Here is a 15,136-nt window from a genome sequence, read left to right as displayed (position 1 = left end):
TTATGTTCCTTGCTTTTTATTGATGTCTTTGAATAAATAGTTTGTCAAAAATTCCTTGTCCCAATTTATTTATTTTTTTAAATTTCTTTTTTTGTTGTCAAAAACTCAAAATCAGTGTCTTATTCTAATTTAGTCACGTACTCCACTTCGGCAATAGTTGTGTTTTATATGCATCAATACATGATTAAACATAATCATGTAATATTGGCAATATTCGTCAAAATGAGATATTTATTTTGAAACGAAAAAAAGTACGATAAGTCGATAATTATCAGCCAATCACGGCAAGCCTTTGCAACTTGCTAGTCGTGAGGCAAAGGAGTAAAATAGACCGCCGTAAGTTAAACTGTACATAGTGAATGCAACAAATAGACACTGAAAATTTGATGCACTTTACTCCGTAGTCCGTATCATGCAGCAGCTATACACAGCTATCTTTCTCACGTCAGATTTTTATTATTGGATCCAATATACCCGTACACGTGCGTGTTTCTACCTCCAAATATACTCCAATTCTCAGTTTTTTTTTTTTTTTTCTTTCTTTTTTTTTTTTTTTAATTTTATTACTACGTATTTTTTTAAGTTATTAAATTAATTATTGTAATTTTGTAATTAATAAGTAATAAATATAAAATTAAAAAAGAAAAGGATAGTACTAGTGTTATTGGAATCAAACACACATGCATCTTGCTTTCCTCCTAAACCCATCTTACCTTATATAATACTTGTATGTAATTTCCTAACCAACCAATTTGTCATTATCTTTTTCCCAAAATGAAAAGTTAACTTAAAAAGGTTTATTGCCTCATTTATTTAATCAAAGAAAGATTCTATATTCTTTTAATGGTCAATATGCTTAAAACAAATGCGGGGTTTGTCAACTGATAATTTTTAATGGGAATTTATTTTATCTTATTGATTATTATTTTTTATTTTTTTTTTGGAATATTACTATTATTTATTTATAAGATATTCTCTTATACATGTTAGTTTACTGTTTATAAAGATGGTTTATGAGAGTTAGAGATAGCTCAAGTGGATAAAGTTTCTCTCTTATCAATTTCATGAGATCAAGGAAAAAAAACTTGCTTATAGCAAATTATCCAACTCCGTATTTGAATTCTCATGTTTTTTGTTTTTTTAGAAAGAATTTACATTTTTGTTAGACACAATAAGTCAACAAATCTTTTATTTTGAAATTAAGTCAATTAATTATTTCTTTAACCATATTTTGCCAATTATTAGGGAGAATCAACACTTTTTAAAATTTAAAGTAATTAATGCCTTCAATTCTTATTGGTTTTTTACAAAGACTAGAATAGACCCGGTCTACAATAATTTATTGTAGACCCAACCTTCTTATATATCATACGAATGTGATTATATCATACCAGATGTGATTATATTACTACAAAAGTGATTATATCATTTTGAAGTTGTTATGTAACTGTATAACTCAAAAAGTGAATTTATCATTATAAAAAGTATCAAATAGTAAATTACATCATTTTAAAACATGATTTTTAAATTTTATCATTCTAAAGATAATTATATAATCTCATTAAATGGTTTAATATGAAATTATATAATTCAAAATATGACTCACAAAAAGATAATTATATTATCTAAAAAAGTGATTATATCATTGATTATATTATTTGAAAGTGTCAAATTTTGGGTGTACAATAATTTATTGTAGACTGGGTCCATACAAGACCAATTGTTTATTTTAAAAACATTTCAATACTTGTATTATGCAAAGATTTCACTAATTATTGACTATGTTTAACATACTTGGATATGGTTACTCAAAATAGCACCAATTGCAGGTAATAACGTACCTTGAATGAGGGTTTATTTTGATTGGCAAAATCAGCGTAATTTAAAATAATGTATATTAGTACAATATTATATATAATCTTAGACAACATTTATGCTATAAGGAGTCTTATGATTAGTTTAAATAGTAAATCATTCAATGATACAACATTCGGTCTTATAGAGTAGTTATAGGAATCATTGACATCATTTTGATAATCTTATAAAAAAACCTTAGATACCTTGGTAATTTTTGACATTAATTGCATGATGATATAGAATATAGAAACTTGCAATTACCCAACAAAAATTGAATATCAACATGCCATTAGGACCAACAAGTTGATGGAGAATAACCTTGAGTTGTTAACCTTAGGAAAAGAGATTCAAGATACATAAGTTGTACTCTGTATTATTTTTATGTATATAGTATTAATGAGACAAGATTTGAGTTTAAGTTGTTTTTCAACATCGATGACTATAATAGTACTCCGTATTAAATATGTAATCAAGTCAAACTTAACATTAATTGTTTTGCTATTAAAAAATATATATTAATTTTTATTAACATCAACAACACCTTAATTCTTACAAACAAAACACGTAATGCTAATTGTTTTGTATACATTCGTCATCTCAGTAATACTAACACTCCGCAAGAATTATTCGAACGAATATTTGTACTCAATACTTTGGACCACTTGGGCAATATGAAAAACAAGCACCTTCTTTTAAAAAATTCATTATACTAAAAATGTCCTTTTTATCAATTATTTGTTAAACCTAGTTCTTTTTTTTAAGCTCACATCACTTTCCATCTAAAGACGTCTTTCTAAAAACAAACATTTTTTTTAGACTAAAGTGAGACCCCTACAAATACAAATAAATTGAGTTGATGATGCTCAGATTTGATTTGTCCTTTCGTATAGACCAAACTCTCTATTCACTAAACTTAGCAGCCAGTCATTTTCTTGTGTTTTACCGGCTTAGCCGGTCATTTCTGGGTTTTTTTAGTTTTTGTGATCAAACTTACTAATTACCCATTTTTGTATATGAATAATTTCTGGGATTTATTATTCATATAATTATTATAATTATATAAATATAAATATCTAATAATAACCTTGTTTGGTGGGAGCTGTCTCTTTTTTCTCTCCATTTATTGCTCAAGTGAAGTTGTGGGTTTTTATTATACGAGGTCAGTCTCAATCATCTTTTATTTCAGTCATTGTTTGACACTTGATTTTAGTTTTCTTTTTCTGGGTATTTAAATCATGCAGAATTATTTCCTGGGTTGTGTTTATTTTGTTTCATTATGATTTGGGTATGTTAGTTATTCATGATTTCATGCAAATTTTAATGTCATTTATGATTTTTCTTGTTAACAACGATGTTCAATATTATTGATCTTATATTTTGATGCTTTATTCTAGGGATTGTCAATTCAATTGTTCGTTAAAAATGATGTAAAAGTGTAAAATTTAACAAATTTATTCATTTTTCAAATCTGAAGATGCCAGAATTTACAAAATGAGGATTTGAGTATGGCCTGTGTTGTAACATGTAGGACTGTTCTGGGTGTTGAGATTCATACTTATCATTAACACTTTTTTTTTTTTTTTTTTTTTTTGGAAAGTTATCATTTACGCTTGTATTAGTATTGGTTGTTTGGAAATTGGTGCAGACTTAACTAGAATCAATAACACTAATATTTGTAATGATTGTTCAAAATTCATGCTGACTTAACTAGAATATGAGTGTGAGTGTGTGACTATGGTGTTATGATTGGTGAAGTGAAGTAATTGAATGAGTGTTAGGGCCTCACGGGAATCACACTTTAGTTAGTTGAAATCGCGCTTACCTATAAAAAGACAGAGCTGTCGAGTGATGATTGGCTGGGGACCGGCTTATTTCGAATAAGGAAAGTAATAATTTATAACTTTGTGTAAGGGTTCACGAGGGTTATGTATCTGTTATTGAAATGGCAAACTACAATTAATGTTGTTTTGGTGCATTAGGAGCCACTAAGTAATAGTTGTACACAATTTGAAGACAATGTTCTTGGTTCTGATAATAGAAGAACATTGATCAGAAAAACTAAGTGAAAGTTTTGCAGTAGCTAAGCTAAATGAAATTGCTGATTTCGCTGTCAGTGGAAGCTGTTTATATGCTGTTAAAGTGGTCCATTTGTCCTGAATTCGAGAGCATCGTAGGCAAAAATTTTGGTTTTAATCAACAATGCATGGCCATGTATAAATGCTCTTGAGTTCTGCTTGTGGATCACCTGTTTGAGTGTAATTTGCTTCTGTAGTGTAGTTGATGTTTTAATATCCGGACTGTCCTGCTTGTTGGTGTGTGTAAGGTTTATCTTAATGATTCCGAATGCAGGATTTCAGAGGCAAAATACGACACCAGATCTTTTACACTTGAACCTTTTGCCTTTAAGAATGTCTGGGATGTCAGTTGAAGTTCCCCAGAATGGAAATATAAGCCCACTCGATGTTCCATATGCACTAGATGAAACTGAAGATTCTGACTTTTCAAAGCTGTTAGATAAGCCAAGGACTTTGACTTTGGAGAACAGACAAAGATCCCTCGATGAAAGGTCTCTTCATGACTTCCTTACGTCACCTCGGGTTTCAACTAAAAATGCTGATAATATTAGCCGCTTAGCAGATCATCTAGAAAATATTGTTTGCTCTGGTCGTCGATCTGGTATCAACACCCCAAGGTCTGGTTTTAGTACCCCTAGGTCACGTTCTAGCTTTGAGCCTCACCCGATTGTTGGTGAAGCCTGGGATGCATTGAGACGTTCTTTGGTTCACTTTCGTGGTCAACCTGTAGGGACTATTGCAGCCTTAGATAGTTCCGAGGAAAAATGCAACTATGATCAGGTAAATTCCTAAATTTATCTTGTCATTTTATCTCCATCCTGTAAGATGTTGAACCATATATCAGGTTGCTGAATAATGGAAATCTCATAATTGATCCTCTAAATTGAAGCTTGGAATCTATGTTAATTACATTGAGTTCTGATGATTTTATGCTGAAAAAAAGTGTGCTTAAACATGTGTCACTGTTATACTCTGGTGCACTTCCTTACCTTTAACAATATTTGAATCTAGGTGAATTGAATTTTCTGTAAGGTTTGCCCACTAGTAATTGGAAAAGGTCTAATTGCATTCTTTCTTTTAGGTCTTTGTTAGGGATTTTGTTCCAAGTGCTTTGGCTTTTTTGATGAATGGGGAACCAGAAATTGTTAAAAACTTTCTTCTGAAAACTCTGCGCCTGCAATCATGGGAGAAAAAGATAGACCGGTTTCAACTGGGAGAAGGAGTGATGCCAGCTAGCTTTAAAGTTTTCCATGACCCAGTGAGAAATCATGAAACTTTGATCGCAGACTTTGGCGAAAGTGCTATAGGAAGAGTTGCCCCTATTGATTCTGGATTCTGGTGGATCATATTGCTTCGAGCATACACAAAAAGTACAGGAGATACTTCATTAGCTGAAATGCCGGATTGTCAGAAGGGTATGCGTCTTATTCTTAGTTTGTGTCTTTCTGAGGGTTTTGATACATTTCCGACTCTCCTCTGCTCTGATGGTTGCTGCATGATAGATCGCAGAATGGTAAGCTCACTCATACACCTCTCTATGCTGATTCTATTGACTTAATTTGTCATGATTTTATTACTGTCTTTTTCTATTGTATGATTGATGACTCTTTGTAAAAACTTGTTAGTGGAATGAGGAAATGAGCAGTTTTCATATGAATATGAGCTCATTTAGTAAGAGTGGTGTATTGTGAGTGAGATGAAAATTGACTAGGTTACTTCCATGCTTGGTTTGATGTGTCAAATAGGCGAGCTTCCATGAATTGTCAGTTTGTCAATATATCCTGTTGTCAAATAAGAATCGACCAATTGGTATTATAAATCGGATCACTGTGAATCTTGTAACAATGACTAGTCACTCATGTTCTTCCACCACATATCAAAGTTGGTTAAAGTTGAGTCCTGTCAATAATTAATTTGGATCTTTCACCGATTGGTATTTTCTTTGTCTTGGAGTCACCATCCTGAATTATTTACTTGCTATTATAAGCCTACTCAAAGTCATATGTGACATAGAGAGCTATAAGTAGGAAATTAGAATCAGCATAGCTCTCACAGAGGCATAATAGAACTGACATTTTGTTCAACAGATGTTAACATCAATATAAGCTATGTTTTAAAAACTGGAAAACCATACTGTTTTTACTTTCCATATTCTCTCCATATTTTACTGCCACAAATTTTGAAATAGCAGAAATACATCATTGTACTCAGTTTATTCCATACAGAACAGATATGCTATACATGATCTGAGGACTTGTTTTCAGACTGTTTATACTGTGTTTCTACTATGAATCCTGATATTCATTTTAACTTGCAAATGCTGTGGCGTAGGGTGTTTATGGATATCCACTTGAAATCCAAGCCCTGTTCTTTATGGCTTTAAAGTGTGCTTTAGTTTTGCTAAAGCAAGATGTTGAGGGGAAGGAGTTCATTGAGCGGATTGTCACACGTCTAAATGCTTTGAGCTTTCACATGAGAAGTTATTATTGGATGGACTTCAAGCAGCTTAATGATATATATCGATACAAAACAGAAGAATACTCTCATACTGCAGTAAACAAATTCAATGTGATGCCAGATTCTCTTCCAGAATGGGTCTTTGATTTCTTGCCTACTCGCGGTGGCTACTTCATAGGAAATGTCAGCCCTGCAAAAATGGATATCCGTTGGTTCTGCTTGGGGAACTGTATTGCAATCCTTTCATCCATGGCCACACCAGAACAGTCCACAGCTATCATGGATCTTATAGAAGCAAGGTGGGAAGAATTGGTTGGTGAGATGCCACTAAAAGTTTGCTACCCAGCCATTGAAAGCCATGATTGGCGCATTGTTACAGGATGTGATCCTAAGAATACACGATGGAGCTATCACAATGGGGGATCCTGGCCAGGTACACTCTTCTTCTTTCTTATTTTAAAGTACTATTCTCATACTGTGCAGGAGATATCTGGCCTGGAGAGTACAACTCTGTTTGTGGCATGATGTTGCGAAGGCCAGTATATATAATAAGTATATGCACTTTCGAAGTGGGTTATTGGTCCCCTAGACAATGTAGAGAGAAAATAATGTATGTTAAACTTAACCTTCTTAGACGAAAATAACAAGATTTATACTAGGTGGTGGGATTTTAACTATTTTTAGAAGGAAGATTTACTCTTCTTGAGCTCTATAATGGTGCATCTAACGTAAACTGCAAACTTCTGTGGTTCAGTGCTCATATGGCTCCTTACAGCTGCATGCATCAAAACTGGACGCCCACTGATAGCAAGACGGGCCATAGAACTTGCAGAGTCACGGTTATTGAAAGACAACTGGCCTGAGTATTATGACGGGAAGCAAGGGCGATACATTGGGAAGCAAGCCCGAAAGTGTCAGACATGGTCCATTGCTGGTTATCTAGTGGCAAAGATGATGCTAGAGGACCCTTCACATTTGGGTATGATCTCTCTGGAGGAAGATAAACAGACGAAGCCTGTCATGAGAAGATCAGCTTCCTGGACCACCTAATTCAAGAATTGTTCCTTTTAATTAGCTTAGGGTGTAGAACCTAGCTCACTGTACACCAGGAATTGAGATTTCTTTGCTTTATGCCTTTCTTGTACATGCACATTTCTTGCTTAGGTGATCCCCTTCCCCATGATTGGTCGTGATCGAATTATATGATGCTACTTGGTGCATAGTGCATGCGATTCACGCACACCAGATGCTCGAGTGCATGTAACTCGTACATTGGAGGTGCATAATGTTCATTTGCACCTGGTTCATAGGTATACACACGACTGATTTATGGTGAAATTAGCTGGAAGGATAAAGGCCATTGCCTCGAAATAAAATTGTTTTTCGAAATATGGATTTGACATAGTATTCCAGCCTCTGCCATTTCTTTTTATTTGTGAATGATGAATGAAACAATCTAAATTTGTTCTTGTTCAAGTTAGTTTATTTTATGTTAAGGTCAAGATTACTCGGTAACGGAAAGGTGAGCTCCTTTTGCATGGTTGGGGCATTGGGGACGCCCCAACCAGTTGGGAATTTATGATCACATATATCATTAAGTCAACAATGTGTTAAATTACATCTACCTTCAATTTTTTTTATACAATTGTTTTGTGAAAATGATTTTTGTGAAAGTCTCAAGGTTTCACTCTATATTACAAAGTTGGCCAAGCAAAAATCCTACATGACTCGTAGTTTTATCCCTTGATAGCTTCAACAATTTGCAAAATTTTTAGGTTTAAGAAAACTGTCATTAAAAGTTGGTTTATCATAAAGGAGATATGTACTACTCATCTAATGCCTCAATTAAATATGATTAGGGGCTAAACTTCAAGTCTTCAACATATGAAGTTGAGTTGGTGTCCAACTCAATCCCTAAAAACAAGAAAGAGGTGACATTTGTGTAATGTTCACAAGAAAATATACACGTGTGTTATATCGTGGAACCATTTTAAGTTTTTAAATGTGGAAATACAAGAAAAGATATTGCCTAAATTAGATTTTGATTTGCTTAATTTCCTAATTTTTCCATCTCCATTTTTGAATTGATAATTACAAGGAAACTTACCGTAATCATTGTAAGTGATCCACACATATTTACTCAAATTTCTATTTTAAAAACGAAACTTGTTATAACCAAGGATTCCTAAAATTTATACAATTCAACCGAGATTTTCTCATAGTTCATAAACACACTATCCTAACTCCTCACCAAAATAAACAAAAGGCTATGTTGATTTTCTATTTTAATACCAATAGTCTTTTTTAATCTAATTTAAGAAAAAAATTAAGTTATAAAATCACTTTTTTCTTTCCTTTTTACAAAATCATATTCATTTTTTCTTTTAAAATATACTTTTCACCCTATTTATATTTACCAAAAGAATAAAAATAAAATCCAATTATAATTAAGATTTGATAAAATCATATTCACTTCCTACAAAATAGATAAATATAAAATCGTAAAATAATTTAATTTAGTCCAACAAAGTCAAAAAAATCATTCTTAAATTCCATAAATCTCTCAAGAAATTCCACTTAAAAAAAGAAAAATAAGCTAATTTCTTTATCTCTCCTCATTTTTCATTAATATTCATATTCAATTCTATGGAAAATCTTTAGCTAATCACACCATTCTCTCTCATCACCTCCATTACTACACCACCTTCCCAATTCTCAAATCAAAATCAAATCTTGATTAATTTATAACAGCAAAGAGGGCAAAAAACCCTAATTTCTAGAAAAAGTTTCCAACTTTGAAGAAATTGAGAGAAGATGAGGCCTCAGAGAAAGACGATCCATACGATTATGGCGTGGTTAAGAAGGCAACCGCCGAAAGTGAAGGCGTTTCTTGCGGTGGTCGCCGGAATGGCGGCGTTGGTGTTGCTGAGAGCGGTGGTTCGTGACCACGATAATCTCTTTGTTGCGGCTGAAGCTGTTCATGTTATTGGAATTGCTGTTCTTATCTATAAACTCACGAAGGAGAAAACTTGCGCTGGTAATCTTCTTTTTGCGCGAATATTCAGCTTATAATTTGAGTTTAATTTTGATTTTTGATGTTGAATTGTATAATTAGCTGTAATAGTTCATCAATTACAAGATCAAATTGGGTTTTTGTTTAAATTTGAAGGTTCTTATTTAGGGGATTTGGTAGTTTAATTTGTGCAATTGTTATTGTAATTGTTTATAGTTTACTGTAGAGGATTTGTATTGAATTAAGTATTTGGTGCTTTATATGGTGTTCTCTTTTGCTCAATTAGGTGGATTTTGGAAAAGAAAGTATTTTGTGGCGTTTTTGTCTCGATTTTTGTTAGTGTATCTTAGGGATCCTTCTGTTGAAGGGGGTTGGGGGACGGGGCGGTTGCTTGGGGAGGATGTGGATTGATTTAAGATTCTACCATTTGTTGTTGTAAGTTGGAGAAGAGCAAGTTCGAGTTAATTCATCATTCTAGTTGCCCTCCTTTGATAACATATGAGATATGATGAAAAGAAAATGTGCTTAGTATTTAGAACTCGGCTATAAGCTGTATTGAAAATTGAAATAAGGTTGCTTGGATGTTTGTATTAACTGTACATCTATATGTAGAGTGGTAGTGAAATTATTTCAAGAGAATGAAGGTGATTTATGATGAAGGCAATGTGTCTTTCTTGTTGTCTGTGGCTATAAGGAAAAGAAATGTTATTATCTGTGTGGAGTAGTTGTGTTGCTAATTGCAATTAGGGTGCTTGACTTTGTGTATGATTGGGAGTGAATTTTCGTGAGAATGGAGGTGGTTGATGATGAAAGAATTAATTATTCTCAGTTGTCCCTTTAAGTCTTTAAGATGATATCTGATGATATATTATGTAGAACTTTGTATTTCATTTTATATCTAGAGTAAAGTTTTCGAATAAATGAAGATGGTGGATGATGAAGGCAATAGATGGCAACAATTCTTCAACTATATAAATAGTGTGTGGATTTTGGGCCAACATGATAGAACCAATAAGAACAGGAGTGAGATTGGAATTTGGTTGCATCGTACTGAAAACTCACAAATTAGCTGAGCTTTTAAATTTTGCTTGAATTAAGACCATACCATATTGGTGTGTTTGTACAATGTGTTGTGCACTTGTGCCATTATTTTAGATTATGTCTATTACATTTATGATGTCGTAGTATTACTTTAGTACCTCCGTCTATCTCTTTATTGTCAAAGTAGGCTTGATTGTTCTTGGCAATAGGCCATCGTTCGTTTCCTAAAAGTTCTCTTTGAGGAGTCATGGCTGAAGCTAAATATCTGCTTATGAATTATTTATTTCAATTTGAACTTTGTATAATTTCTCCAACTAATAGAATTTCCTTATTTTAAAATACCAAATGACACTGCTGTCTTTGTATTCTATAGATGTAGCTACAATCTTGTGCGGTGAAGTTATCTTTTCTGATGTTTGAATAAATTTTTTCCACTTTGGATGATTTGCAGGACTCTCACTTAAGTCACAGGAGCTTACAGCTATATTTTTAGCAGTTAGGCTGTATTGCAGTTTTGTCATGGAATATGATATCCACACGCTGCTTGATTCAGCTACCTTGGTTTTCACATTGTGGGTCATCTATATGATTCGATTTAACTTGAGGTCAACATATATGGAGGACAAGGACAACTTTGCTCTATATTATGTGGTGAGTGAAAGTACTCTGACATTCTTTTCATCATTATCCTGATGATTGGAAATCTTTAAATTATTACTCTATCATTATCTTATTTGGCTTGGATGGGGACATATTGGGAATAAATTACTTAATACCCTTTACTAATACTCTTTTCCTTTTCAATGGCAATATATAATATTCTTTCATCCCTTCCCAAATTCCAATTCCCACTTCGTAAAGCCCCCCCCCCCCCCCCTCCTCGTGTCGTAACTGGATGTAATAGTGGTGATAGTTTCTTTATATAGTATTATTGATTTATTGTAGTAGCCAAAGGGTGATGATGAGAGCATATGGATATTAGAAGATCGAGATAGTCCTGTAGATTTTCTGTTCATTGAATTTGGATGTCCTGAAATGCTGAATTTTTCCATCAAGGGTGTTTGGTGTTTTAACTTTGAAGAGATCCAAGGACTAGTGCGTGAGAATTGCTAATCAAAGGACCTAATTGATATAAGTGGTGTCTTCCATAGTAAGATTAGATACCCCCCACCCCCCCTGTTTAGTCAGTTGTGCAACAGGGCAATATCCTGTAAACACTCTTTTTGGGTAAGATGGGCTTGCTAGGAGTAACATTCTTGCCAATATCCTATAAATTTTAACTTGTTGAATTAAACCAAATCATCAGTAAAATTTTATACAGCCACAGCTCACATAACAGGGGCTTGATCTTGGTTTTCCAATTAGATGTTCTGCTTGAACTTTTCTCAGTTGTCTTTATATTTCTTTTTGCTCTGCTTTGTTTCTTTCTCATTTTCTCCTGCGCTTTCTTTTTAAGGTTCTATTTGATGGTAAAATGTTCATTATTAGTCAGTTATGTGCTTGTTTAAAAGATCAGAACAACCATTATAATTGGTAATCTTGTGTTGTAGGCCAGCTACCTAGACTCTAGTAATGCACAAGAGGACAGTGTTAGGGCACCTAGAGGCTATTGCTATTGCTGTTGCTAGATATGGCACTACGCCACTACCTATCGAACGGAATGTTAATTAATGTTATTTACTCTTAAGGTTTATATAATACAAATGTAGCTTTGAAGCCATCTTTGATGATATTTTTTTTGGTCCCTGTGCATTTTCCCATGTACAAACTATTTCTTGTTATATAATAACTGTATTAACACTAGGAATGGTATGCAACCCTACTAGGAAGGGTATGCACCCCTGCCAGCTCTATAGGGGGTGTGAGGTGTGACACTTGCTTCGTAGCCATTGTGGCATGATCTGACACTTTTGGGAAACAAAATGCTTTTGATGCATTTTGTGGACTTTGATAATTCCTCTGGTGTTTATATTTACTTTATGCTGAATTAATGTACTCTGATATATATTTTCCATCAATGTCCCATTTTCCCCATTTTTTTTTTATTGTCGTAAATGGTTTTAATTTTCTCTATCCAATATTTTGCAGCTAGTACCATGTGCTGTTTTAGCAGTTTTGGTTCATCCATCAACTTCACACAACATCTTAAACAGGATTTCGTGGGCATTCTGTGTATATTTAGAAGCTTCCTCAGTGCTTCCTCAACTTCGGGTTATGCAAAATACTAAGGTCCAGTATCTCAGAAAAGGTTAACCAAAATATTTCATTGTTTAGATGTTCTTATTCCTGACTCTTTCATTTTATTTTCAGATCGTTGAACCATTTACGGCGCATTATGTATTTGCGCTTGGAGTAGCAAGGTTCTTGAGCTGTGCCCATTGGGTTCTTCAGGTTTGATGGCAACTTGAACCTCTTAGAATTTATCTTAAATAAAGAAATTCACATAAACTTCCCCTTTTCTTTCTCTGCATCCAATTCTTGAGAATTAGAGACAATTAAAAGGGAAAATGATTAAGATATAGTTGTCCAACTGCTTGTTATCATTAGCGAATGTCAGAAGGCACTACAAACAAGAAACAGCAATCATTTTTCCATCAAAAAACTTATGAATGCATTTGTGTGGCAAACTTCAAGCAAGTGCATAATTTCTGAAGGTTCTTGAACATATATTTCAAGCAATGACTGTTTTCTGCAATCTTCACCAGGTTTTGGACAGTCGTGGACACCTTCTAACTGCTTTGGGATATGGACTGTGGCCATCATTTGTTCTTATCTCAGAAATAGTGCAAACTTTCATTTTGGCAGACTTCTGTTATTACTATGTTCAAAGGTTGACATTCTTGTGCCAGTCTTATTTGTTCTTATTTGTCTAATTGCTTTTGTTGAACATATCATGACTTCTTCAATTTTGTGGCTCTTACAGCATCTTTGGCGGGCAACTTGTCCTACGTCTTCCCTCCGGTGTTGTGTAAGCTACATTTTATAGGAGGCTGCACCAAAGAAAATGGTTTTGCAAGCTCAATGGTGGTTTATTTATGCTTATTTAACCGTCTTTGCACTCCAGATGGGCTATCATGAGCCCAATCCAGTTAGGGCTGTGTAAAAGTTAGAGATGAAAGGAGAACATTGGATTAATGTTGAATCATACGTTATTTATCTGGAAGATTACATTAATTTTACAGCATCAGAAACTCGGAAACATAGATAACTGAGTATCTGGAGCAATTAAAACACTGTTTCTCGTCACTTGTATTTTATGTGCTTGTGCCTGTATTTCATGTATGGAAATATGGAATCATATAGCTCATTTTTCACCTTTGGGATTTCTTGTCTTTGTCCTCGCAGATTATTTATAGTAGACTTTTTACTCTGTGATTGGTGAGTTATGAATGGTTGAAGTATCGGTTCCACCATCTACTGTGAAAGTCATGATAATTATATTTTTACTTTTTTTTTTTTCCATTTAGGAAGGATTTTTTTTTTTTTTGGTGGTGTTTAGTGAGCCACAAGGGCTGGTGTGATTAGAAACGGTCTTAGAATTTACCTAGAACCGGAAGAGAAATACTAACTGATCTATCCTTTACTCTCTACAATCAAAACGAATGTGAATTTATAGACTACTCACTACTAGTTCCTTTCTTTCTCTACAAACTGCTTTGTCTCTAAAAAATTGTCCTATTTGTAAAACTAAAGAGTCTATGACTGAATTTTTACTCATATTTAAAAATTGAAACAAGAGGTTGACATCCAATAATCCATATATATGAGATTTTTTTTTTCCAAATGGACCACTCTTTGAAAATTATGTGAGGATAAAGACAAGAAATGAATCAATTACAATAATCAAACTATAAACAGGATTTTAGTTAGAGCTATCAAAAGTTGACCCAACTCGAAATACCGACTCAAACCCGATTATTAATCGAACCATCTGAACTCGAAAAAATGGTGACCCAAATCCGACCTGAAACCAACCCTAAACCCGAGTTGATCCGAGTATGTGAGACCCGAACATGAACTGACCTGGAGATGACTCGACCCGAATGTAACCCGTAAATTATTGACCTGAACCGAACCCGACTTGAACCAAAATTGACCCAAAGCCGTTTTAACTCGTCAAAACTCGAATTTAACCCGACTTGTTACTAACCTGACCTGAATTCAACCCGACCCGTTCCTAACCCGACCCAAATTTAACTAACCTGTTACAAACCCGACTCGAAATCAACTCGACTTGTTATTAACCCGACCCAAATTCAATCCGACTTGTTATTGACCCGACCCGAATTTTACCAGATCTATTACTAACCCGACCAAAACATTCAACCTGATCTGTTACTAACCCGACTCGAAATCAACACGACTTATTATTGACCCGACCTAAATTCAACCCAAATTGTTCCTGACCCGATTGCAAATCACCTTAAATGCAATTTAGACCACCTTATTATTGTTGATCAAAGCATTTTGTCTAGGGGGACCAAGTTGGTCCAGGCCAGCAAAAGAAAGGAGTATCATCCTCAAATTTAAGAGTTAAATATAGTATATATTTGTTGTATGGTCAAAGGAAATAATTATCTTCCTAAATTATAGACTATAGTTCCCTAGTATATTGGCGTATATATTATAGTCAAAGGAAATAATTAGCTTGATAAAAATGATAATTATCTATTTATAGTTAGTTGAACCATAA

The 15,136-nt window shown here is 33.8% G+C and overlaps 2 protein-coding genes across 3 annotated transcripts; both read left to right on the top strand.

Annotated features, from left to right (window-relative positions):
* The first annotated feature begins 2,724 nt into the window (after positions 1–2,724).
* LOC145560387 (putative alkaline/neutral invertase B) lies at positions 2,725–7,796 on the top strand. Of its 2 annotated transcripts, XM_081621638.1 has the most exons (5): positions 2,725–3,016; positions 4,207–4,712; positions 5,014–5,445; positions 6,264–6,822; positions 7,144–7,796. In XM_081621638.1, exons 2-5 carry the CDS (start codon positions 4,266–4,268, stop codon positions 7,437–7,439), a joined length of 1,734 nt encoding a protein of 577 aa, XP_081477764.1. In that variant the 5' UTR covers positions 2,725–3,016; positions 4,207–4,265; the 3' UTR covers positions 7,440–7,796. The 2 variants fall into 2 exon arrangements, with proteins under 2 accessions (XP_081477764.1, XP_081477763.1); XM_081621637.1 differs by lacking the exon at positions 2,725–3,016 and having other exon boundaries at positions 3,888–4,712.
* Positions 7,797–8,920: 1,124 nt separating this feature from the next.
* Positions 8,921–13,766, top strand: LOC145560386 (uncharacterized). Its single transcript, XM_081621636.1, has 6 exons — positions 8,921–9,426; positions 10,895–11,094; positions 12,532–12,672; positions 12,754–12,834; positions 13,149–13,273; positions 13,367–13,766. The coding sequence occupies exons 1-6, from the start codon at positions 9,204–9,206 to the stop codon at positions 13,413–13,415; spliced, it is 819 nt and encodes a 272-aa protein (XP_081477762.1). The 5' UTR covers positions 8,921–9,203; the 3' UTR covers positions 13,416–13,766.
* Positions 13,767–15,136: the final 1,370 nt, after the last annotated feature.

Source organism: Chenopodium album, chromosome 9 (assembly GCF_948465745.1).
Source record: "Chenopodium album chromosome 9, dcCheAlbu1.1, whole genome shotgun sequence".
Lineage (NCBI taxonomy): Eukaryota > Viridiplantae > Streptophyta > Magnoliopsida > Caryophyllales > Amaranthaceae > Chenopodium > Chenopodium album.
Note: the sequence above shows the minus strand (reverse complement) of the source record. Positions and strands in the feature narration are given on the sequence as shown.

Coding starts and splice junctions, on each gene's coding strand:
- LOC145560387 (XM_081621637.1), top strand. CDS start 4,191: ATGATTCCGAATGCAGGATTTCAGAGGCAAAATACGACACCAGATCTT. Junction 4,713..5,013: donor AAAAATGCAACTATGATCAG/GTAAATTCCTAA, acceptor TCTTTCTTTTAG/GTCTTTGTTAGGGATTTTGT. Junction 6,823..7,143: donor CAATGGGGGATCCTGGCCAG/GTACACTCTTCT, acceptor TCTGTGGTTCAG/TGCTCATATGGCTCCTTACA.
- LOC145560386 (XM_081621636.1), top strand. CDS start 9,204: ATGAGGCCTCAGAGAAAGACGATCCATACGATTATGGCGTGGTTAAGA. Junction 11,095..12,531: donor ACTTTGCTCTATATTATGTG/GTGAGTGAAAGT, acceptor AATATTTTGCAG/CTAGTACCATGTGCTGTTTT. Junction 12,673..12,753: donor GGGTTATGCAAAATACTAAG/GTCCAGTATCTC, acceptor TTTTATTTTCAG/ATCGTTGAACCATTTACGGC.